Source organism: Topomyia yanbarensis, chromosome 2 (assembly GCF_030247195.1).
Source record: "Topomyia yanbarensis strain Yona2022 chromosome 2, ASM3024719v1, whole genome shotgun sequence".
In the NCBI taxonomy this organism is placed as follows: domain Eukaryota; kingdom Metazoa; phylum Arthropoda; class Insecta; order Diptera; family Culicidae; genus Topomyia; species Topomyia yanbarensis.
This window is the reverse complement of record NC_080671.1, coordinates 33,134,632-33,160,423: the sequence shown is the minus strand read 5'-3', so window position 1 is coordinate 33,160,423 and position 25,792 is coordinate 33,134,632. Positions and strand designations below refer to the sequence as shown.

Sequence of the window (25,792 nt, the reverse complement as noted above, 5' to 3'; positions counted from 1 at the left end):
GTTATCCAGCGGATTAGTTGCTGCGTTGCCCTTTAGTTGGGGCGAAATACTGGCATGGCGACAGTTCCTGATCGGTAGTTAGTTGCGATGGGCTACCAGTAGCTGGGGCACTTTTGCGGACCGTCATCATCGCCAACTGCTTTCCTCCGGTGGACTGGCTGCTTGCTAGTGCTTGAACGAATACGAATGATGAGAAAAACCGACCGACCAATATTCATATATGAAAACACGAGAAAGCACTACTATCGCTCTCTCGCTCGTTTTCGTGCCATTCCTGTGCCTTTCCTTTCCGTTCGGCTACCAATACCAGCATAACCAAAACGAATATTCTGTCTTTCCATCGCCTTCAACCTAGTGGCCAGTGCTAGCAAACTTGCATGTTCAGTTTTTCAATAACAACATTCCAACAATATTTTCAAAGAATGTTGCAGATTTGAAAAGAAGGAAGGAAAAGATCTTCACAAATTTAAATTCTTTTGTCTTATTTGTTAGCGCTGATACTGGCCATATGATGGTGGGGGAACACCCACATTCGTTTTAGTTATGATGGTATTAGCAGCAGAAAGGAATGGAAAAGCAGTGCACGAAAACGAGCGAGAGAGGATAATTTAAATTCTCTTTCTTTCGTTCCACACCTCGTATTTCATATATAGCTTTCTGAAAATTATTTGTTATACACCATAAAATGTAAATTTCAGTTTAACTCTTATTAGAACACAATGAATTGGTCCTGTAAAGAACCGTTGTTTTATTGCGGGAGCATAATTCAGACGCACTCCCCGCGGACACGTTGAGCCAATTTAATGTATTTGGCCTGAAAGTTAAGCGCTTGGCGCACTATTTTGCATTCTCGAACAAACCGACCAAGTAGGCATCGTTGGCTTCTCGGGGCATCATTACGACTGAGCTTTGTAAGCGTAGCTCGACTTTGCAGTCCTGCACAATCTCACGACCCAGACGCTGGAACGATAGCCTACAGATTAGTTGCTCTGTTGCCCTTTAGTTGGGGCGAAATTCTTGCAGGGCGACAGTTCCTGATCGGGTTGCGATCAGTCACCAGTAGCTGGGGCACTTTTTCCGACCGTCGTCATCGCCAACTGCTTTCCTTCGGTGGACTGGCTGCTTGCTAGTGCTTGAACGAATACGAATGATGAGAAAAACCGACCGACAGATATTTATATAATCGCGCTAATATGCACTACAATCGCTTTCTCGCTCGTTCTCGTGCCGTGCATGAGCCTTTCCTTTCCGTCCGGCTTCTAATGGCCTAACCAAAGGAATATGCCGTCTTTCCCCCCACCAACTGCTCTCGTCAAGCAACCCAATACGAATAATCATAGGAACAAACATGTAGTGGACCTATATATAAACTTTTCATTATTTTATTGTTCGATTGGTCCACCATTGTGACGGCTCTGTGCGGGATGGGCTGAAAATTTTCACTTTTCCGGGTCGTTTTCGAATTTTTTTTCAAAACATAATTTTTTGTTATTAGTGCATGTTATACATTCTTCAAATTTTAATACAGCATAGAGGAACATATTTGCAACAAATTGGCCTAAAAACAAATCATTCTGTTAAGTATGATAAAAGTTATTAACGTTCAAAATCTGACGCGGCGCCGCAGCCGATATTTTGAAACGGGACCCCTATATTGAAAACTTAAATGTATTCTACATTAAAATAAATAACTTTTAAGTGTGCCTCACATACATCTTATGTGACTATCACATACCCCTAGCGTTATGTGTGAAACACATAACTATTACGGGAACATACGATGTGAAAAAATCAAACACATTCAACATGGCGTCAAGTAACAGCACGGCGGCGAATACATTGCTCTCGGACTTGGGCTTCCCGATCAGTTTATTAGAGGTTTTTGAACGTAAAATCATTTTAGTGAGATTTGTTTGGACAGTGAATTAAAACGAATGCCTAATATCACTGAAAAATATAATAGTAAAGAGAAGCAGAATGTTGTAATGAAAATGACATCCAACGAAATGCGCATTTTTGCGCATTATTTTACGTTCATCGCTGGGCCATATGTGCCACACGACGAGCCAGTTTGGAAATATTGCTCAACATTGATTAATTTGGTTGATTCCTGCATGCAAAGATCATTTGCAACAGAAGCTATTATTGAATTAAGAAATTTAATCGATACACACCATAGGTTATTTATTGAACTCTTCAGAAAGGATCTTAAGCCAAAGCATCACTTCTTGCTTCATTACTCTGGTCCAGTAGAAAAAATGATGTGTTTCCGATATAAGGCGAAACATAGAGGCTTTAAGCAATATGCGCATATCACGTCCTCACGGCAAAATATATGTTTCACTCTTTGCATTAAAGCTTTATTGCAATTCGCTCATGATGCATTAGGTAATTTTTTTTTATAGTGGAAAGCAAAGACAACTTTCAAACATCAGACCTTCGCTTTCGTAACTATTATACTAACCTGCAACAACCAATAAATATTAATACTGGATATAATATCATGTTTTCTAGTGAAACTCAGTATAGAGGAACCAGTTACAGAAACGGTTATTTTGTTACGATGTGTGTAAATAACACTATGAATTTATATGAAATATTGGAAATCATCAATCACAGCAATATTTTATATTTGGTTCTCCAATCCTGGATAGTAGGCGACTACAATGAACATTTTCTAGCATATGAAGCCATCAAGTGTATGTCAGTAGTAGACATTTTAAACATAAATCTATTTGATGGACCACCGATTACACTACACTGCATTCACAATAGGTTTTATTTTCGTATTAAAAATGCTTTCAATGCAGATATGGATATTTAAGTTTATACTGTAGATAAGATAGTTAATAAACTGTATACATTTGTTGTAATCGAAAGTAGTAATTGTTTAAACATCAATCCAAGCAGATTAGTTTTAGGACTTTAGATTTGATTTGAGATTTAGAAATGCAAAAGTAAACAGTACTAGAAAAACTCTAGAAAGAGAACTGCGGAGACTCCATTTTGGATCGATTGGATTCGCGTTTAGCTGTCAAAAAACGAATCCAATCGAACATTGCCTATCCTTATAACATTGGACGTGCTGCCATACAATGCCGGGGCATACGTTGCCAAAAATGCTGTTTTTTTCTCCGCAGTTCTCTTACTATGAGTTTTTCTAAACAGTACTATTTGTCAAAATATATGATTATGGTTAGTAAAGGTTGCCAGTTGTGAAGAATTGTCTTCATTTCGAATTGACACTGGAAATGATGTGAAGAAGTTTTGAAGACTTGACACGGAGAATATTTTGAAGCGTTACATTGAAATACATACCCAGTTGAATCCACACAGAAACACATATCTCGACAAACATATGATTACGGCCTAAAAGCCAACTGTCAAAATCCACTTTGAATGGAAATTCCGGACAAACCGTTACACGCCAATCACAGATGTTGATAATAAACGAAAGAGAAAAGTTTTCTCTTTCATAAACTGTTGTGAACTGTGTTCGACTAGTAACGGTTTGTCTGGAATTTCCATTCAAAGTGGATTTTGACAGCTGGCTTTTAGGCCGTAATCATATGTTTGTCGAGATATCTGCTATTTCTGGCCCAGGTTGAAGATTCCAAGACGGCTTAGGATGCATTGCAAATCAATGATCAGCGCAGCCCAGTAATTTCAGCCGGAAAATAAGCCAAAATCCGGATTGTATCTAGCTAGTATCCGGCTCTAGTGACACGATCGTTTTGTCACTGGAACCGGATACTAATTGGAGCCATTTATTCAATTCAGTTACATTTATTCAATTCAGTTACATCAACTAGCGAAGCATTTGAATGTTATTATACAGGTAACTACCAATCACATGAATATCAGATAAACCCACCTCAAGCAACATATGGTTACTATTAAGCATTCAGCTAACAATCACCTGACAAGCAAATGAAAGGTATATGATTTTCAAATAGAAAGTATGTGGTATTCCGATAAAAAGTAACTGAATCTCACGTAACATATATCTGTAGTCAATACTGATTTTTATAGGACGGAAGAGAGAAAAGATTATGTGTGATAATAATGACATTTATGTGAAAAGCGTTATGGAAAATATTTACATGTTTTTGCATATGAAAGGTAAGTGATATTTTGGTTGAGTGCCGTACCCGAGGCGTTAGTAATGTCATTACTGAGCAGTAATGTCACTTTTAATGAACGTGGAAGGCGAGTAATGATGGAATTCCCATACAATTCCAAGCAATGACACTACTTACTAATGACACTTGTATTGCGCGTGAAAGGGTCCCTATAACCACTCAAATTTGAGTGCGGTCAACCACTCAAGTGCACGTAGTCAAAAAATGAGTTTGCCTCGTTTACTACTGAACGAGACATGCAAATAGCAAAAAATCGAACATCACAAGCAGCCAGGGGGTGCTGTCAAATGCAGCCAGTCCATTTAAACTATGTGAGGCAGAAAGAGAGGCTATGTGAGACGGACGATAGAATGTACAGAATAAAAGAAAAAGAAAACATCTATCGGCAAGTCCCGTCACAGGTTTACAGTTTTCAGTTTGGGGTGAATATGTAATACATATTTGAGTAAATTTTACTCAAAAAGTAAATGCGGAAAAAATCGTTCCGTATATTTTATATGACAACGATACTTCAAATATCGTTTACCTGAACCACAGAGAACAGACATATAAACTGGAACAAACTTTCCCGAAAAACCTGTGTAAACATTTGAATGAAAACACGTTAAAAATCACTATCGCATACAGGTTCGCATGCGTTGTTGAAAAATAATATTTCGCAGTGATATACGTACGGGGTTCAACAAATTACATTTTGGAACCACACCACATTTCAGTTTGAAGCTCTGCGAATAACATTAGAAATCAATATGTTTTATATTATTTTCGCAAGATGTTTACTCACCGTCTTAAAAAATGATACTTTCCCTTCGGTTTCGTGAGCAATTATCAACAAATTAAAAATTAAATGCATTTCTTTCCATCAAAATGGAAATTCATAGTGCATTTTGCGTTGCGTGTAGAACGTCAAAACCCTAAAAAAAACTAGCTCTACATCCAACAAAACGTCGAACAAAGTGGATCAGCGTGGGACATTTGTTAAACAAAAACTCTTCTGTGAGGGAGTGCAAAGTTGATGCAAAAATGGAAATTAAATGCATTTGTTCTAATTCGACGCAAATTTGTTATACATTCCTAGAGTAATCTGCTCCTAGGATTTCACTTTCGTTTACTGCTGTGATTTATAATCGGCGATTAATGGTTTGTCCGGAATTTCCGCTCGAAGTGGATAGTATGCTTATTGGCCCTTTTCCAAAAACAAGCACGGTGAAAAAATTACCCATTTTATGTATACAAATTGTCCATTTTCGGAAGTTATTCGAGATGTCAAAAAATGGGTACTTTTGTTTTTAACAATGAGTACTTTTTATCCATTTCACAACTACTCGATGAGGTAATGTCAATGGGTATATTGATCTTAACAATGGGTGAAAAAACCTTAAGAATTATTTCAAGCGAGTTAACGTGCAAACTAAGGATCGTAGCGGAACCTGCAAATTATCGGTCTGCATCGGAGTCCGTGGCGGAAACGGAACATTTTGGCAATGCTCCGAAAAACACTGTGGTTTAGACTACTAAGGATGCTGCAAATATTTCACCAGTTCGGCATTTTAAGAGCAGCCAAAAGATACAGCCATCAAAAAGATATCCAGTTGGCGGTTTTATTTTGCTAAAGAGTTTTGGAATAGGATCTCTATCTAGATTCCTATACTATTATAAGGAGACAATAATGTGAAATGAATGTTATATCTTTTTTTTTTTTTAAATTCAGAAATTATTCTATTGACCGTATTTTTCATTCTGGCGCGATTTTCGTGAATGGGTATTTATTGCGCATTTTGATTTACCCAGGTTGGCGTACAAAGTCTGTACTCATTTATGGGTACAAACTTTTTACCCATTTAATGGGTTATTCCACTATTATTGAAAATTAGTTTTCATACGCGTTACTGGGTACTTTATTTTGTCAGTGTATGTTGCGATATATGATGTAACCACAGCTGGTTGTTTTCTTTGTAGTGACAACCTTGCTGAAGAGCTACCACTATCATCGACACAAGCTTGAAATGTCAATAGAGTCAGAAAAAGTGAAGAAACATTTTTCAAAATTTTTTCCTAAATTGCATTGTGAAAGCTAACAATTTTTGGCAAAATTTCAGCTTTAAACAACACCCAAAGATGGCCAGCGTTGAAGTTCCTCGAGATAGAACGTTAATGTGTCGCGTGTGCATGGAAAACCATCGGAGAATGATTCCGATATTTTCCAAACTGGAAGATGCCTTCATAGCGAACATCATCACAGAATGCACAACCGTCCAGGTGAGGCATCAGCGGGATGTATAAACAAGCGTAGGGGATTGCCGGGCAATATAGGTACTGAGTGTTCCTTTCGTTTTTATTTGTAGATTTTGGAAGACGATGGATTACCGGAGCATATTTGTGGCATCTGTTTCGATGATTTAAGCTATTTCGTAGCTTTTATAAAAAAGACTAGGAAGTCTGATTGCCAGTTGAGGAAAATGTTCATATCGGATATCAAACAGGAGTGTGACGATTTGAATGAACTGGAGGAGAAATATATTTTAGAAGAGGAAGTGTCCACGGAATTGAAATCTGAAGAATCTAGCGACGACAATGCTGAAGTTGAAGAAGAAACTGACTATAAAGATGCTCTTTACGCCGAATATATTGAAAATGAAAGCTCGAATGAAGGGTCACCGCAGAGTAGTTCACCAATCGATCATAGTCCTAAAAACCGTAGAAAACGAAGGAAACCGAGTGAGTGCGAAAAGACGGAGGAAGGAAATAAATTTGATTATCTTGACGAAACTGAGCGAAACACATTCCGAGTAGTTGAGGTTGACAACCGACGTGTTTGCTGCAGCTGTCTAAAGTTATTCAACAATGTGAAGGATCTTAAAGAACACGGAAGAAATGAACACGCGTTAAATCGAACATTTAACATCACGAAAACGCACGTTTGTCAATTCTGTTTCCGACGGTACTGTTCAGCTTCCGCTTTGAAATTGCACCACAAGAAAATAGCGCTCATCAAGCAGGTATTCGATTGTGTGAAGTGTAGCACTCGTTTCACAGCATCCCAACAGCGTCGTAATCATGCCCATAACCACCCCGAGCCGGCGCCCAAATCATCCATCGTAGTTGCTTCGATTCCTGTAAAAGTGCAGGAAATGGTGGGAAGAATATGCTGTGCATTCAATTGCAATCAAGTGTTCCAGAGTGACGAGGAGTTGCTGGACCATTCAGCCAGTGCCCACAAAGTCAACAAGGTTCAGTCAAATTTGGTGAATGCTGAACTGCGACCGGTAGAGTGTCCCATATGTTATAAACGATTTGCCGACGAAAACGGGCTTAGGTGTCATCAGCAGAGGGTTTATACTCCGAAGCGACATATTTGCTCGATATGTGGACAAAAGTTTTGGAACAATAATGAACTGGAACGGCATGAAAGGGAGCACCGCAACGAAAAAATATTCAAATGCGAACAGTGTCCGAAAGCTTATTACGGCAAGGATCGTCTGAAGGCACACATGAAGCGCCACACGGCAACGAGGGAGTACATGTGCAACATATGCGGCCAATCGTATATACAGAAGCACAACCTGCAGACGCATATGTTAATGCATGAGGGCAAACTGCCATTCGAATGTGAGGTTTGTATGAAAGCATTCCGAACGAAGTCCAAACTGGTCTATCACATGAGGGTGCATAGCGGTGAAAAACCATATCCCTGCAGGTGAGATGAATGTTGTGTTTTATGTAACTTTTAACTGAAAGTATTTGCTTCTTCCGCACAGGTATTGCGATATATCTTTTGCCGATAGCACGAACCGGTTGAGACATGAAATGTCGCATACGGGTGATTATCTTTATTGAACATTTTTAGTAGATCTATCTTATTAATTATTAATGGTCACTTCTAGGGATCAAACCGTATAAGTGTGAATACTGCGAGAAAACGTTCATCACCAAGCGTTTGAAGAAGGAGCATGAAAGTACTCATACTGGTAAAGTGTTATGAGTTGTCCTTTTTGTTTATGTCTGACTTAATGCTTTCTTACGCAGGAGAAAAACCGTATCAATGTAATATTTGCTTCGTGTCTTTCAATCAATCGAACGCCCTAAAGGCACACCAGGCACTTCACACCGAAATCATCTGAACGTTGGAATACTCGCGATTGTTTTTCCAGACTGTGTCGGGTTCTCGTTACGGTGTGACGAAAATGGTGTGATTCAGTAAAAAGGTGCTAAATAACAAGAAACTTTGGCTAAGACCAGAAAGGTGGGAAAAGTCGTTTCCGTATAGTTTGGTTCGAATATTTTAAAAATGCGTCTTTTACGTTCTGTGCATGTTATTTAAATACTTATTTTTTGCGATAGTATAATCTGATGTAATTTATATCCGTAGTTTCAACGATATAGCTGCCAGAATATCTATTCTCTTACAGCAGTTAATCGTGAGTGTGAAATAAAACATACGATCAAGCTAATATAAATTTAATCGTGTATAAAACCTATGAGTTTTCATTCATTTTGTTATATCACTTATACATCAAACTATAGTAGTTTAAAAACGTGACGTTCATTGCTGGCGCTTTAGGGCTATTCGGCTTCAGTAGGAAGACTCCCCAGGGCTCGACTCGACTTCCCAAAAAAGTAAAGTCTATTACAGTCCGTTGCGGAACTTGCCCTTCTATTTCGACGGATTCGGCAGTCGATTTTTGGTGTACATAACAATTGCTATGATTCTACTGATCACCAAGGATCGATTCCTTCTACCACACGGAAAAGATTGGTTAACCAATTTGCGCATGAGGGCATAAGAACTAACTTATAAAATGTTTCGCGTTGCCTTCTTTAGTAACTGGCACCAATTTGCAGTCAGTTAGACGATGTATCCAAACAGTTCGAACACCTAAAGCAACTGGTGCCAATTTTGGTGGTAGTTTGGATATATCGTCTAACTGGCTGCAAGTTGGTGTCAGTTACTGACGAGTAGAGCACGAAACATTCAAATCCATTTTTTCCAAACAAAATTCAATTTCGTAGATTTGAGAATCGATCCAGAATTGAAGCAGTAGCGGAATTATGTGTAGAAGACCCGCCGCGCTTAGCGAGGCGAGATACTTTTCGAACAGAAGAAACCCTATATTCAAGGGATTAGCCTTCAAGACGCTCATCAAAAAGTTGCTAGACTTTTAAGCCGTTCCCGTTCCGGTGGTATGAACCCAGCAAACGGAATAATCCCATAATCCAAGGTGTGAAGCGACCCGTGATGAGAGATGTGTGGTCGGGAAGGTGTAAAAGATGGATGACCGTTAACGGAGCTTGTGGGGTACCTGGCCACCCCTCCCCCCTCCCCCACCGCAAGCGTCCCTTACCACGTTAATGCGGAGCTCTGGCGTGGCGAAACTTTTTTCTCGCGCTACTCGTGGGATCTAGTATGAGTCGTGAAAATAATCATAGTAATAATGAGAGCAAAGTAGATGAGGAAATGACGAAGTTGGTGAACCCCTTTGCCAAAGGGGGTTGGCGATGTCTCCTCCCGGAGGTGACAGCGGAGCGACGGGGGCTGCAACCAACAGTACTGAGGGATCTTCAGGTGTGATAGGAGATAACTCTATCAACACGCTTGGCACTACCCGCGATGCGGGCGGTAGTCAAGCAACTCGATAATATCGAGTTTACGAGCGGAAAGCAGAACATCAGCAAGGATCTGAAACAGAACCTGCTGGTGCTCCGCCAGGTTGTTCGAGTCGCAAGACAAGAACAGGAAGCTTATATGAAGAGGGTGGCGGGAAGAGAGAAGGCCGATAAAGGCATCCAAACCGAGGCCTTCTCCTTCATCGGTGGAGCTACGATGGCCCAAGAGGCGATTGATTTCGCCTTAACGGCTACAAAGAACTTTTTGGAGGACAAGACTGCGAAGCGGCCAAGGCAGTCACCAGGTGAAGGTGCGCGGGGCGACGCCAAACGACGCGCAACCGCAAAGGTCAAGCGTCGTTTGGAAGGTGCGGGTCTGAGTGCGAAGGATCCCGTAGGGCGTCGATCCAAAAAGGTGATTTATCAGCCCAAGAAGGCGAAAGGTACCAACCGGGCGCAAAGTGTTGGGCCACAAGTAGGTACCAGCCAGCCGGTGCCATCGGCACAAAAGGGGGCGAATAGCAGCTGGTCAGTAGATCTAAGCGGAAGTCGAACGCACCTCGAAGGTCAAGGACAGAGAAGAGGCCTTGTTGGTGAAAACCGACAAGGACAGTTCTGCCGAAGTCCTCGAATCAATGCGGGCGGCCGAAAGCCTCTCGAAACTAGGACAGGATGTGCGCAGCGTTAGACGCACCAAGACCGACGAAATGATCTTGGGGCTGAAACGAGGTGCGCAATCCAGGAGGGTGACGTACAGCAAGTCGGCCCAAGAGGTTTTGGGAGAGGTCATTGGGTGCGGAAGTGACCCTCCAATGCAAGCAACTCGATGAGGTTACAAACGCAGAAGACGTCGTAGCAGTGTGGCGTAGAGATCGAGCGGACCTCTGTATGCCTAAGGGAGCGACTGCTTGGCACGCAGATAGTCTATTTCAAGCTACCGGTTGCGGAAGCCAAAAAAGTGACCGAAAAAGGGAAGCTGAAGATCGGCTGTTCAGTATGCCCAGTAAGCATACCCCAGCTGCCTTCAGTGGACAGGTGTTATCGGTGTCTGGAGTCAGGCCACAAGTTATGCGATTGCAAGGGCCAGACAGGAGCAAGTTGTGTCGTCGCTGCGGTAAGGAGGGACACAAGGCGCAGAATTGCGATAGGGCACCAAAATGCCTTGTCTGCGCAGCAAGAAGCAAGGCCGTAACCATGTTATGGACGGACCTTAGGGGAGGCCGATAAGAAGAAGCCGTGAACGTAACACAACTGAATCTTAATCACTGCGTATCTGCTCAGCAGCTGCTATGGTAGTCGGTCTCGGAGTCGAGGGCATATGTCGCCCTGCAATCCGACCCGTACAACGTCCCTTCCGATAACGGTAACTGGGTGGCGGACGGGTTTAGGATGCCGGCAATCTGTACAACGGGACGGCTCCCGGTCCAAGAAGTAGTACATTGCTCTGCGGACGGTGTGGCGATTGCCAAGATCAATGGGGTGTTCTATTGTAGCTGCTATGCCCCACCAATGTCGCCCATAGAACAGTTCAACTAGATGATCGACAGGCATTCGTCCGACCTAGTGGGTCGGAAACCATTCGTCATGGCGGGAGATTTCAACGCTTGGGCAGTGGAGTGGGAGAGCCGCTGTACAAATAGCAGGGGCCAAGCGCTACTGGAGGCGCTTGCGAAACTCGATGCAGTGCTCGTAAACGATGGTACCACGATGGTAAAACCAAACCAGGGCTGACATACGACGTATCGTATGTCAGCCCTGGTTTGGTTCCAGACATGGACTGGAGGGTAGACGAGGGCTACACCCATAGTGATCACCTAGCAATACTCTTTAAGATCAACTATGGTGTGTAGCATCAGAGGGCGGGTAATCTCTGCCAGGTACGCGGGTGGATTTTCAATCACTTCGACAGCGAAGTTTTCACTGCGGCCCTGGGACTGGAGGCCAACACCGACAGTCTAAGCGAGGATGCGCTGGTAGCTGTCCTATCACGCGCGTGCGACGCCACCATGCCGCGAAAAAATGGCAGACGCCCGGTATATTGGTGGAGTGCCGAGATTGCAGCTCTACGATCAGCCTGCCTCAAAGCTAGATGTAGGACGCTACGAGCCCGCACCGAGGAGGTGAGAACGGACCGCCGTGAAGTGTTTAGAGCTGCGAAATCGGCCCTTAATAAGGCCATCAAGAGCAGCGAGAGCGCGTGTTGTGATAACCTGTGTGAGGGTGCCAACGCGAATCCGTGGGGTGACGCCTACAGGATCTTGATGGCTAACACCAAAGGGGGCTCCTCACCCCCGAGCGGTCGCCGGACCGCTTGGCGTGGATTATCGAAGTATCCTTCGCGTCTCGAGCCACAAGCCCCTGGCTACCTGCACCGCAAGACATTGTGGGCGCGGCCGAAATGGTGGCTCCGGTGACGAATGAAGAACTACTCGCAGTGGCTAATTCCCTAGCAACGAACGAAGCTCCAGGGCCGGATGGAGTTCCAAACAGCGCTATCAAGGCAGCGATCATAGCGAACCCGAACATGTTCAGGCTAGCTATGCAGAGATGCCTTTGCGAGTGCCGTTTCCCCGATAGATGGAAAAGGCAGAAATTGGTGCTGTTGCCGAGGCCCGGGAAGCCGCCAGGCGACCCTTCGGCGTACAGACCAATCTGTCTGATCGACACGACTGGCAAACTGCTTGAGAGGATCATCCTCAACAGGCTAATCCCGTACGCGGAAGGTACGGACGGTTTGTCAAGCAACCAGTTTGGCTTTTGGTAGGGTAAGTCCACAGTGGACGCTTTCAACTCAGTGATAAATACTGCCGAGATAGCGATCCAACGAAAAAGGCGAGGTATTCGATACTGTGCGTTAGTGACACTTGACGTGAAGAACGCATTCAACAGCGCAAGCTGGGATGCCATCGCGCTCTCGTTACACCGGCTTAGCCTACCGGTGGGTCTGTACCGGATCTTGGAAAGTTACTTCCAGAACCGCGTACTGCTATACGAGACCGATGCCGGTCAGAAAAGGGTTCCGATTACCGCCGCAGTTCCTTAGGGCTCGATCCTAGGCCCGCTGCTATGGAACCTAATGTATGACGGGGTTCTGAGACTGAAGATCCCTCCTGGGGTCAAGATCGTCAGCTTTGCCGACGACGTAACCTTGGAGGTCTATGGGGAGTCAATCCCTGAGGTAGAACTAACCGCAGAACACGCGATCAACACGGTGGAGGAATGGATGAGCGCGAGAGGCCTGGAGCTCGCTCATCATAAGACGGAGGTAGTTATCGTCAACAACCGCAAGTCGGCACAACAGGCAGTTATCCATGTGGGAGAAGTCGCGATCACTTCACAGCGAAGTCTGAAGTCTCTCTGAGTCATTATAGACGACAAGCGGACCTTCGGCAGCCATGTCGACTATACGTGCAAGAGAGCGTCGACTGCTGTTGCGGCACTATCGAGAATGATGTCCAACAGCTCAAAGGTGTGCGCCAGTAGACGTAGGTTACTGGCAGGCGTTGCCGTATCTATCCTCAGGTACGGCGGCCCGTCATGGTCAAGAGCACTGAGTGTAACCAGTTACCTACAGAAACTGGAGAGCACCTACCGCGTGAAATGCCTCAGAGTGATATCTGCCTACCGCACGGTATCACACGATGCATCCTGCGTGATAGCGAGCATGATGCCAGTCGGGCTAGTCATTCGGGAAGATGGGGAGTGCTTTGAGCTACGTGGAAATAGGGGAGCCCGCGAGCGCACCAGGGTGACCTCGGTCGCCAGACCCACCGGCTGATACCTAGCATATCGAGCTGGGTGGGCGGACCCCATGGGGAAGTTCACTTCCACCTGACACAATTCCTGTCAGGCCATGGCTGTTTCCGTCAGTACCTCCACAGGTTCGGGCACGCGGAGGTCCCAGTCTGCCCGGACTGCCCAGGTGTAGATGAAACTGCCGAACACATACTGTTCGTATGTCATCGGTTCGACGTCGAAAGAAGAGCAATGCTTGACGTCTGTGGCTGGGACACAACCCCTGATACCCTTATTCAGCGGATGTGTCAAACGGTGGAGAAGTGGAACGCAGTCTCGGCTGCTACCATCCAGATTGCCAGTAGGCTACAGGTAATCTGGCGAACCGAGCAACAGACGACGGGCACGGCTAACTAGTGATTGGTTAGCTGGAGCGAAAAAGGCCAAGCGCAAAAAAAAGGGAGTGAACGGTCTGTTCATGCCGAGGCAGGTTTGGCGCAGCGAATGGCTACCGCGTAAGGGGTAAACCCAGCCACCCCGAAGCAAGACAGAAGAGTGAGTGTATAGGCGTATAAGTGGACTGCCTCATGCCAAGACGGGAGGGTCGTAGCGTAGTATGTTGGAACTAAGCTATCGATGCCTCATGGCGTGGCAGAGGAGTGAAAGGGTGAGCACAAAAGTCAGCCTCACATGGTATGGTAGAGGCTAGCACAAAAGTCAGCCTAGCAAGGAATGAAAAAGGTGAGCACACAAGTCAGCCTCGCATGGTATGTCAGAAGTGGGGCCTAAGAAAAATGTCCCACATGGGATGCCAGGGGGAGTGACAAAGGTACAATAGAGTGGCACGATTGAGAGTGAATCAGGTGATAGGGTGAGCACCCAAGTCAGCCTCACATGGTATGGGTAGGGCGAGCACAAAAGTAAGCCTAGCAAGGAATGAGTAAGGTGAGCACACAAGTCAGCCTCGCATGGAACGTAAAAGGTGAGCACAAAAGTCAGCCTCATGTGGGAGTGTTTGAGAGTGAATCAAAGTGTGATTGAGAGAGCACCCAAGTAAGCCTCATACAGGATGTATGAACGCGTGAGTGAGAGTGAATGAGTACATTTAGTACAGCCATCCCCCCAGAAGTAATACCGAGAGGTAGTTCCTGGGAGGAATGATGGCGGAGCCCAATGGAGTTTGGTCGGTATTAATGGCTGGTCACCATTCGAGCCCGACACGCCCGCAGTGCACCCCGTGTGGTAGATTGGACCCTACCAATAGCACGTGTACTGTGCTAGGACGTAAAGGTCTTCTCCATTGTAAAAAAAAGAACACGTCACTTCACTTGTTTTTACCTATTACCGTTGTCACCTACTGTGAAGTGATGAAAATGAACACCGTGAAGTGAGAGTGACAGTGATGTGACGTTCGGAATAGCCTTAAACTAAAAAAAATCCGTGTCGTTCAAATTTGTGTTTTTTTTTTTGTAAACTGACGGAAGTAACTTTGCTGGTCGAGATTTTTATCTGAAAATGAGTGTTATTAGAATTATGGTTCGATACAGACAGTGAAGACGAGGAGGAATATGCTAATCTTGCAATAGATCGTCGGCGCATTAGAGATACTTCCAATCCGTTGGATCAAACTGAAAAATCGTATGTATTTGAAAACAAAATTCTAGCTAAAATCTGAAAGGGTAGATAGAAAGTTACATGCTTTAAACGCATTTTCAGCTTTATTCGTTTGTTCAGGGTATCCAAGGAGATTTTTAAATACCTGCTGGATATAATAGATTCGAAAATCAATCCAGTACAACTATCTACATCAGTTCCTCCGACGATCATGTTGGCAGCTTCCTTGAGATTTTTCGCGGAAGGCAACTACCAAAAAGGCGTAGGAAATGATAGATTTATCGGATTGGCGCAACCAACGATGTCAAAGGTGTTGCAGCTCGTTTTGAACATTATTGAAACTGAAGTCTGTCCAGTTGCAATTCAGTTTCCATCCGAAGACCGCGAAATAAATGCGATTAAACTTGGTTTCTACGCTAAAATTGGATTTCCAGGAGTAATCGGATGCGTAGATGGAACTCACGTAAGCATCATACCTCCAGCTCGCGACAAGCACCTGTTTTACAATCGTAAAGGATTTTACAGTCTAAACGTTATGTTGGTAAAGTTGAAATAAGGTTGTAGGACCTATCCATTCTACTAATGTAGATGTTGAACAATTTTACAGGTTTGTGACCATAACTTAATGATTCGGTATCTCGATGCGAATCACCCAGGCTCCTCTCACGATTCATTTGTATGGAATGGTAGTTCGCTGAATCAGTTACTATCACAGAGATACGAAAACGGGGAGAGGAACTCCTGGTTACTAGGTGAGAATGAAGTTAATGAGTGTATTGAAATGTCAAAGATTCCAATTAGTGTTTGCCGAATTCATTAATCTTGCTTTTGTTTTGAATTTAACAGTTTACATCTCTTATAGGTGATGCCGGCTACCCTTTGACGCCATTTCTTATTACCCCCTTTCGTACGGGTACAAGTACCACTGATCGACAGACGAGGTTCAATGAAGTGCTTTCCAAAACTCGCATCACAGTGGAAAGATCGATTGGAGTGGCTAAGAATACTTTTCGATGCTTATTAGGAGCAAGACAGCTATATTATAAGCCTGAAAAAGCCACGTAAATAATAAATGTGTGTGTTGCTCTACACAACCTTCGCATAAAGCATAGAATGGATTATGATGAGCCGGTATTACAGGATGGAGAAGGGGACGCAGAATTACATGGTATGGATGGAAATCAAACTGATGCGTTTAGGATAAGAGAAGAAATCATGAACAATATTTTATGAATGCAGCCAAGTTATTTTGAGCATCATGTAATAAAACTATAAACGAGAAAGGAATAGAATAAATGTTTTATTAAATGACATACGACTTACTTAAAGCGATGGAATTTATAATGGTATCTTCAAAACAATGACGGTTATACTAACATTATTAGGAAACTAACTGAAAAAAGTAATAGTAATAAATTAATCGTCACTTTCATCCTGGTCCATGTCATGATAATCCTGCGCATCAGTATTAATCGTTGTTGTCCGTCCCATTTCAAAGTCTAGCTTCTGCTTCTTGTACTGAAGCAGTTGCAACTGGCATTGTAGCTGCTGGCTTTTAGATTTTTGCTTCTCTTTGCTCTTTAGATTTCTGCTTTTTGAAAAGAAATTTTTCCTCGTCCAGCTGCAACCGCTTCTTTTCAAGCTCGAATCGCATTTCTTGCAAATCGTACGATTTACGCGAATATCGAGCGCAGTCCGACACATGCCGCTTCATCTTACTCAGATCATCAGTCTGCCTTTCAAGCAGAACTTTACGGTAATTCCGATTAGTCATTCGTCCACGGACGCGCGTTGCTGGTTGACCCTTCCTAATCGCATCATCATGGACTGCATTATCATGCGTAGACTCGTCGCCCGGGACATTCGGTTCCTCACTCGGGTCATCGTCGCAAGGCACACATGCTGGGCGTTCATCAATTTCAGTTGCACTAGGTGGTAGTTGTATTCCAAAAACAGATCCTAAATTTCACAAATCAATCATCAATTATGGTGATAAATTTAGTAATAGTTGAAAATTATACCATCGTGGTTCATCGCTCTCTTGTGAAAGGAGACGAATGATGGTTTCTTCCAGGTCGTTGAATGAATGTAGAGTGTTTGGCCCACCTCCAGTGGCCGTCTACTCATTCTTGTTATGCTGCAGCTTTCGCTTTAGTTGCAGCTTTTTGTCGGTCCAAACCTACAAACGGTAAGCAGAAATTTAGGTATGATTAATGAAAGCGTAATTGATGGAAAAGTATAGGTTGTGTACAGGAAGCACTCCGATATTTAGTTTGAAAAATTCGTTTTCTAACAAATAAATGCATGCATTAAAAGGGACAATTGAAAGCACAAAGCCTACCTTTTGCCATGCTGCTACGGAACGAGTGGGAGGACCCAAACTATTCAGCGAATCCTAGAGAAGTAACTGATTCCCGTGATTGGACAAACTTACTTCCTCTGGCTACTTCGGGATTTTTCTCCATGAAGGCTACAAGGCGAGCAAACTGTCGCTTGTTCGTCTTTTTCTTCCTAAACAAGTATAAAATTGTTAAAATATTAGTAAAAAGTCAAACAAGAAGGAAAATTTGAACTTACTCCATTTTACGTGACTGCTTTACACACTCGAAAATGGCGATGAAAAAAATCACGAGAAGTGTCATTTTTTCAATAAAATGATGGTGACGTGGTAGTCATAATAACACCGAGTTCATCCATGTTGTCACTTCGGATGAACTCTTCCATTTTTTATCACTAGGGTGACTCCCGTAATAGCATTGTTGCCACTTCACTTTGTTTTCACCGTGAAATGATACTCGTAATAAGGGCCAGTGACCAGAGGAAAATTTCCTTCTAGTCACCAAGTGACGTGACTGTGAGAATAGGGCCCCAGAATCCACAGTTTTCAAAAATATCACCGAAAATGTTTCATGTTTCAACGATAGCGAAGAGGAACCGGTGGAAATGATACATTTTCAAATTGGATTTAAATGTACAATTATAATATTTTTTATCGATTTAATTAGTTTGTCTGATTTGGTATTATGCATGTTACGTGTTTGAAAAGGTTTCTTTCGTAATGTTTTATCTAAAAAATCTTAAATAAATGGTGTCCACAATGTCTTAAAAAATTGATATAAACTTATTTTGGACACCCCTCGATTTTCTTTCTTGACAGCTATTTGTTTAACGAGTTAGAATAATCAAAAAGTGAAAAATTTTGTAACTGTAGGTCGCCTGCTCTTTTTGGTCAAATTATTTAAAAATGTTCAAACCAATGGATGTCGAAAATCAAACGATTGAGGAACATTTCATTAAAGACCATAATATGACCAAAGAGAAGACTTCTGAAATCCATGTTCAAGAACATTTGTAGTTCGAATTTGTTGAATTCGACTATATTTTTTTTTTATTTCGGTTATAGAGGTTTTAACCTTAAGGTCATTCGCCTCTTCGGGTTAGAAAAATCTCTTATGAAAAATTTCTAACCCTATGTGCGGGGTCGGGATCCGAACCCAGGTGCACTGCGTACAAGGCAATCGATTTACCAACTACGCTACGCCCACCCCCAAATTCGACTATATGCTGACAAATCTAAGAGACATATCACAGCTAAATAATGATAATAAGAGTGTGCTTGCTGAATTCCTAGAATCGCCTGAAACACTCACACGAACAGGAACGTCACGGTTCAAGCGACGTAGCCCTGCTATTTTAACATTGCACCGAACAGTTGAATACCACAAGGCGAAAACTGAAGAAAAAAGGAAAGTAAAGAAAGAGAAACAAAGAAAAACTGAGCTTAGAAAGAATAACAAGAAACCACCTCGTAAACAAAAGAATTAAGAATTAATATTTAGTACAAGAAGATTTTTGACGCACTTTGAACCTTGATTTATTATCCACTTGAGGATGTTACTCCATAATACTGCTACAGATGAATTGTTACACGAAATATATTATTTAACAATTGCATAACATTTAATGCTGCTTTGTTAAGTCTGCAGTAACCTAATTGTACCGAAAGTTTTTCTCTTTCTCAAAATGATAGAACTAAAAAAATACTTCATGCAGTCAGCCTTCCTTATAAAGATTAATGTACCATTTTTGATTGGCAGCCACTGGTTTGCTTATGTTCTTCTTTCATGCATATATACTGCAAAGAGAACGAGTCAGTTTAGTAGAAAAAACTTCACTGTTGCCAAAATATATTCAGTCACATTGTAAGTAGGGGTTTGCCCACTACTCCGGTTCTTAATTGCCCGGCGCACCCTTTGTTTCAGGGCGGCCTAGGTGCTTCTACCAAGACTTTCGGATTTCGTAACACAACAAAAAAAAAGTAAACAAACAAAATAAATTATTAGATTTACCGACTTTTATTCTCCGCTACTCTCTCAACTGCTGCTGTTGCTGGTGATCTGCTGCTACCGTTGGCGGGAAGACGGGCGGTTTCTTCCGACCGGCCGGGACTGCAACGGCCGAGTTCTCCCGGAATGGCGTTGGCTGCTCCGGCAGCGGTTCTTGGCGTTTAGCTAGGGAGGTGAGCTTGGCTCCTTTGTTGGAACCTCCCTAGCGACGTTGGCGACGAATCGCCGGATCGTCTACTCGCCGTAAACGATCCCGTAAGTTACCGCGGTAAACTTCCCAGGGGGAACCTTTGTCCGCCCTGCTTCGTTCTCCTTGGCTATTAGCTATAGAGGAGAGCTAGGCTCGTTCGACTTATCCTCTATAGCGAGAACGGTCGATGTCACGGTTCCTTATTATTTAGCCGGGGAAGCGAATAAACTCCTTAACTGTTAGCTTACCCCTGTTGGCGAACCGACACCGTAATTTTCACTGTGCCCGAACCACGGGCCGGCAATCTTGACGGGTGATTTTACCGTCGCACGCGCGCACTCTACCTCACTGGCACTAGTGGCGGGAAACTGTCCCGAAAACAAAACACGTAATCTGGCCGACGTCTGTCTATCGCCGTGGTTCGTCACTTTCTGCCTTATCTCGATGGCCGCCTTCCGCACTCGACTATCACAAACCGCCAACCGCCTTGTCGAACAGCTGTCAAAGATGAGCAGCATAACCAGTACACACGAATTTTTGCAAGAGGAGAGCGGTAGCCTACCTAAGCCCTATGTTACTAATTCACAAACATAAAACAAAAATTATCTAACCTATCTGTACGAATAAAACCGTTCACAAACGCGAAAATGAACAAAAATTTACAACTAAATGTGAACGGTACCGAACAGCGGTGAGCATAATTTTACGTAAACAATACACTCTACGGAGTGTATACGCAAAAAAGGGTATATTTCCACCCAGTGCTAAATTATTACTATTATTATTACGGGTTACAACATTCAGTGTGTCCAAAATATTCTTGGAACAAATTAGTGTGGAAGGGTCCGAAATGTGAAAAATTCATGCTGTGAAGAAATGTAATTTTCGAGTTTATGTCAATGTATAAAACATCCATTGACAGTTTTCTTTCAAGAACAGTGATTTTGGAGCAGACTCGTGCATGTATTGCATTAAAAACATAGGCAAGCAAATATTTTGTGACGTTCACGTAATTTCACTTCCTCTAGGGGTCCAAAATTGGTTGGTTACCCTACATACACACTTAGTTGAAGTCAGCTAATTCCCCGCACAGCCGAGTAATAAGTAAATTTTTCAATGTACAAGCTTACCAAATCACATGCGCCCTTGTGTATGTAAATTTACTTTTTAATCGAAATGGTCCGTTTACTTGTAAAACTTGAATATTCTTATACGGATCACAAGAGAAACTATTTGTTCGAACGTTGCTGTAAATTTTTGACACTAGCATTGTTACTATGGATTTTTTTCACTTATCGGCTTGCAGACAAAAATACAATGAGTTTAAACGCACTTTCATTCCAATAAAAAATAATTGATATAAATATATTAACTATTAAATTCGAACAGCGACTTCCGCTTACCAAAAAAAAAATCATATTGAAAAGAAAATTATTTGGCAGGGAGTGGTAAATAAATCGAGGAGATTGCCACCTTAGAATTATAAATGGCTTCAATCCATCATTTAGTTACCACCTCTTTCATATGACACCCATTTTTTACTTATCTAAATGTTTTGTGACAAACGTATATAAGTAAAATATTTCGCCGGATTCCAGTGCAGAGCAAATGAGCAGCATTGGGTGCACCTTAAGCGGATTCTCAGATACTTGAAGGGAACGAGTGAGTACAAGCTGGTTTATGGATACGATGAATCGGCGGGGGAGTTAGAGGCGTTCATGGATGCTGACTGGGGAAACGATCCCAACGATCGGCGATCCGTTTCTGGTTATGTTATCAAACTCCACGGTTCCACGGTGACATGGGTAACCCGGAAACAATCGTCCGTTGCACTATCTAGTACAGAAGCAGAGTTGATGGCGTTATGTCAGGGTAGTTGTGAACTCATGTGGGTTATGAATTTCCTGGACTTCATTGGTGTTACTGTAGTGAAGCCCGTAACGATACACGAAGATAACCAATCTTGCATTTCGGTTTCAGTCGAGCATAGAAAGCATAAGAGGATGAAGCACATCGAAATTCAGCATTTCTTCGTTCGTGAGCTGATTGAACGAGGGCATGTCCAACTGAAGTATTTGCAAACTGATAATCAAGTTGCCGATTTGATGACCAAAAGGTTAGCACAAGTATGATTTCGAAAGCTGCGCAACATGCTAAGAGTAAGCAATTGAGGCAGGATATTAACCGAACACTGATATCATTTGCATTACTGTGTAATATGTTTCACCAATTGACTTACATTGATTCACCGTGTATGATGAGAGAATAAAATATCATTCGTATACAGGCCCGACGAGAGGGGGGGTCAGGGGGGGCAACTACCCTGGGGCCCGGGTCTGTTTTGGGGGCCCGCATTTTTAACTGAATTAAATTTATTTTAATTTAATTGATGAAGTTTATTGTTTCTGTCGACACTGCAAATATATTACAATCAACTACTTCAACTTTAGCGGCATTAATTGGGTTCGCAATAATACATCATTTCTGTACCCAGACTCATCACACTCATCAACTAACACGTGTATCACTCAGCTACTCGACGGTTACAGCACCGCGGGGCTAGTTCAACTATGTGACGTCACTAATGACAACAACTGTATTTTGGATCTTTGCTTTGGAAGCCAGGAGCTCTCCGATCACTTTGCCGTTTGTCGTGCTCCAGCTCCTCTCGTTAAACTATGCCAACACCACCCTGCTCTTCATTGTTTTCTCCGAAAATGTGTACCTTGTACATTCGAAGATACCACTGAGAAACTGACATATGCCTATCGCAAGACAGATTTTCGAGGAATGCACCTTTTCTTGTCTCGTATCATTTGGAATGAAATCTTGCCACAATCTGATGCAAACGCAGCGGCTGAAATTGTTTCGAACGTACTGATTTATGCTATCGACCAGTTTACTCCTAAAAAACTCAATCATGGCTGTGAATATCCTCCATGGTCGAATCGTACACTAAAAAAGTTTAAATCGGCCAAAAGGTCAGCTCTAAAAAAGTTTTCGAAATACCGAACCGATATGCTAAAGAATCAGAATCTTCTTAAATCATTGTTACAAGAGACTTAATAAGTCTCTCTTCAATTCCTACCTTCATCGTATTCAGAGCCACCTTCGTAACAATCCAAAAAAGTTTTGGAATTACGTTAATGAACAGAGGCGTGAGTCAGGTTTACCCACTTCTATGTCGCTGGGTGATTTAGAAGCGACTTCATTTCCGGACATCTGTGAGTTATTTCGCCAACAATTCAGCAGTGTTTTTACCAATGATACTCTTAATAATCAACAAGTCTCCGCAGCAGCCGACAACATTCCCCGTAGGACTAGTATTGGACCTCATTTCACGATATCTTCCGATATTGTACAAAAAGCTTGCACAAAACTCAAGTGTTCTAACACTCCTGGACCTGACGGAATCCCATCATCTATCATTAAAAAATGCTCCTCGTCGCTTTGCCTACCTCTGTCCGTCGTTTTCAATATATCGTTGAGTTCCGGAGTGTTTCCTACCATCTGGAAATCATCTTACGTTTTTCCGGTTTATAAAAAAGGATCCAAAAGCGAAGTTCCCAATTACCGAGGAATCGCATCTTTATGTGCACTATCGAAATTATTGGAGCTCATCGTTCTCGAGTTTTTGACACATTGTTGTTCTAGATACATCTCAGAAACTTAACACGGTTTCATTCCCAGGCGATCTACTTGCACTAATTTAGTAGCCTACACCTCATTTATCGCTCGCTCGGCTACAGGATCGATTGCAGGCTGATGCAATATACACCGATCTGCCGGCCGCCTTCAATAAAATCAACCAATGGCTTCGATCTTACTTGTCGGGCCGTAAAATGTCTGTTAAAATCGGGAATCATTTATCCTCATCCTTCGACGTAACGTCCGGCGTACCTCAAGGCAGCCATATCGGTCCTTATATTTTCCTTCTATACATAAACGATCTGGATTCATTGATTAAGTGCTTCAAGGTGTCTTATGCCGATGACTATAAGTTATTCCATGTAGTTAAAAGTTACTCTGATGCTTTGTTTTTGCAATCTCAGTTAGACATTTTCGCTAATTGGTGCATGACTAACAGGATGGTTTTGAATGCCTCGAAGTGTTCTGTGATTACGTTTGCACGAAAACGCTCCATCGTAACATTCGACTACACTATCTTGCAAAACAAATTAAAAATAGAAACTACAGTGAAAGATTTAGTGATTCTTGTGGATTCAAAGCTTACATTTAAGGATCACATTGCTTTTATCTCGTCTAAGGCTTCGCGTAATCTAGGAGTTATTTTTAGGGTTACTAAGCATTTCACTAACGTACAGTGCTTAAAAACGTTGTACTGCTCGCTCGTTCGTTCCACACTGGAATACGCCGCCGTTGTTTGGGCTCCTTTCTACAAGAACAGCATTCAACGCATCGAGAGTATTGAGCGTAAATTTGTGCGTTTTGCGCTGCGCCACCTGCTTTGGAGCGATCCCTACAATCTGCCCAGATACGAAGATCGTTGCAACCTTATTGGTCTTGAAACACTGTCTTTGCGCCGCAATGTGACCAAAGCGTCTTTTGTCTCTGATCTGTTATTGTCTCGCATTGACTGCCCTGATTTACTCCGTCTTCTCAACATTGATATTCGCCTCCGAAACCTTCGTTCCTACTCTTTTGTCCGTCTTCCAGTGTCTCGTACTAATTATGGCAAAAATGAACCCGTCAGTAGCATGTGTAGAGTGTTCAATCAATGTTACAATGTCTTTGACTTCAATTTGTCTCGCACTTCTTTAAAAAAATTGTTTTCGCGCACCCTTTCCCAAACCTGATAGTGTAAGCCAATTTTTTATGTTAATGTTAATACTTTACCTATGTAAGATAGAGTTTAAGAAGTGTTTATTTTAAGCAGTGTTTAGTGTTAGTCATTGTATCATTTGGTTTGTTTGTTAAATGTTGATACCTAAAAGATAGAGGTTTTGTGCCTACGGGAGAAGGAGCTTTTGAAAATCCACTCCCGTGGGTTTTTCCCTCTCAATAATAATAACTACGTTCCAATAGTTCCAATGGTTTTCTGAAGTACGTGAACGTAACCCAATTAGATTCATTTAACAGTGCAATAGAACCATTCTGGTTTCATTTATCGCAAGTGTTTGTCAAAGTGTACAGTATGAAGTTGTGTACAATTTATCATATTCTTAGCTAATGTTACTAATAAAAGTTGGATATTTTCGGAATGGGGTTGACGAGTAGATGACGAAAATCAATGAATGAAGCCACTTTGAAAACCAAGATGGCGAATTCCAGTTAAGACATCTCTATAACCTAAAATATTGACATTTTCGAAAAAAGATAATCATAGAATAGATATAGGTATATTGATTTGTGATGCGGATGATATGATTATAGAAAACTTCTCTAAACCAGAAGACGCTATATTGGCCTTCAAAAGGGCATCGCTCATCTACTCGGCAAACCCGCTTAAAAATACCCTCATAGTTTATACAGATATTGTTTGAAATAGCTCCAAGGTACCATTTCTATTATCTACTCATTAGGCCCGTTTCAAAAATTCCCAAATTGTTAGGGTTATCGAGATTATTGTTCAATCGGAAGTCTCCATCCTGGATTTCAAAAAGGTGCCAAATATCCCTTTTCATCATGTACTTGTCAAGCCCGTTCCGGAAATACCCATATTGTTAGGGTTATCGATAATGTTGCTCAACCAACGAATTTTGATAAGAATGTGAAGCGAATTTTTTACGATCTAAATCCCAAAAAACGAACTAATTCAATTTACGAACCCTTGGCTTGGTCCGTAAATAGAGGTTCCAGTGTACACATTTGATGCAGAAAAATGTGGGCGTTGAACTAGATACTTATTCTACCTATTAGTATTCACCAAAAGTTGAAACTCTTTCTCTCACAACTCTCTGTCTCAGTCTTTCTAACAGCAGACTTCGCTGTTGGATCCCATTCATCGCATTCGGAATGTTTTCTCTCTGAATGTTAGCGCAAATGTAACAACTGATTCCAAAACCGATTTTACCATTTTCAGAAACCAATAAAGAAAATTCGTTCAGGTCATAGTGACAACTGCAATAGCTGCATCCAGTGCCTCAAAATCATCAACATGTACCAACAATAAGAAACAAGGCAGCATCAGTGGTGCGAAA

At 42.3% G+C, this 25,792-nt stretch overlaps 2 protein-coding genes across 2 annotated transcripts; both read left to right on the top strand.

Moving 5' to 3' along the window:
- Window positions 1-6,141: 6,141 nt before the first annotated feature.
- LOC131682323 (zinc finger protein ZFP2-like) lies at window positions 6,142-8,567 on the top strand. Its single transcript, XM_058963710.1, has 5 exons — window positions 6,142-6,401; window positions 6,488-7,839; window positions 7,901-7,962; window positions 8,027-8,110; window positions 8,169-8,567. The coding sequence occupies exons 1-5, from the start codon at window positions 6,261-6,263 to the stop codon at window positions 8,261-8,263; spliced, it is 1,734 nt and encodes a 577-aa protein (XP_058819693.1). The 5' UTR covers window positions 6,142-6,260; the 3' UTR covers window positions 8,264-8,567.
- Window positions 8,568-9,885: 1,318 nt separating this feature from the next.
- On the top strand, window positions 9,886-16,328 carry LOC131679394 (putative nuclease HARBI1). Its single transcript, XM_058960107.1, is given in 6 exon segments — window positions 9,886-10,221; window positions 10,313-10,475; window positions 15,011-15,119; window positions 15,198-15,636; window positions 15,703-15,847; window positions 15,958-16,328. Coding segments are annotated over 6 exon segments (1,563 nt in total).
- The last annotated feature ends 9,464 nt before the right edge of the window (window positions 16,329-25,792 follow it).

Bases quoted from the DNA above. Each gene is read 5' to 3' on its own strand.
- LOC131682323 (XM_058963710.1), top strand. From the start codon at position 6,261: ATGGCCAGCGTTGAAGTTCCTCGAGATAGAACGTTAATGTGTCGCGTG. The intron at 6,402-6,487 runs GTGAGGCATCAG...TTTTATTTGTAG, and splicing joins CAGAATGCACAACCGTCCAG to ATTTTGGAAGACGATGGATT. The intron at 7,840-7,900 runs GTGAGATGAATG...TCTTCCGCACAG, and splicing joins GAAAAACCATATCCCTGCAG to GTATTGCGATATATCTTTTG.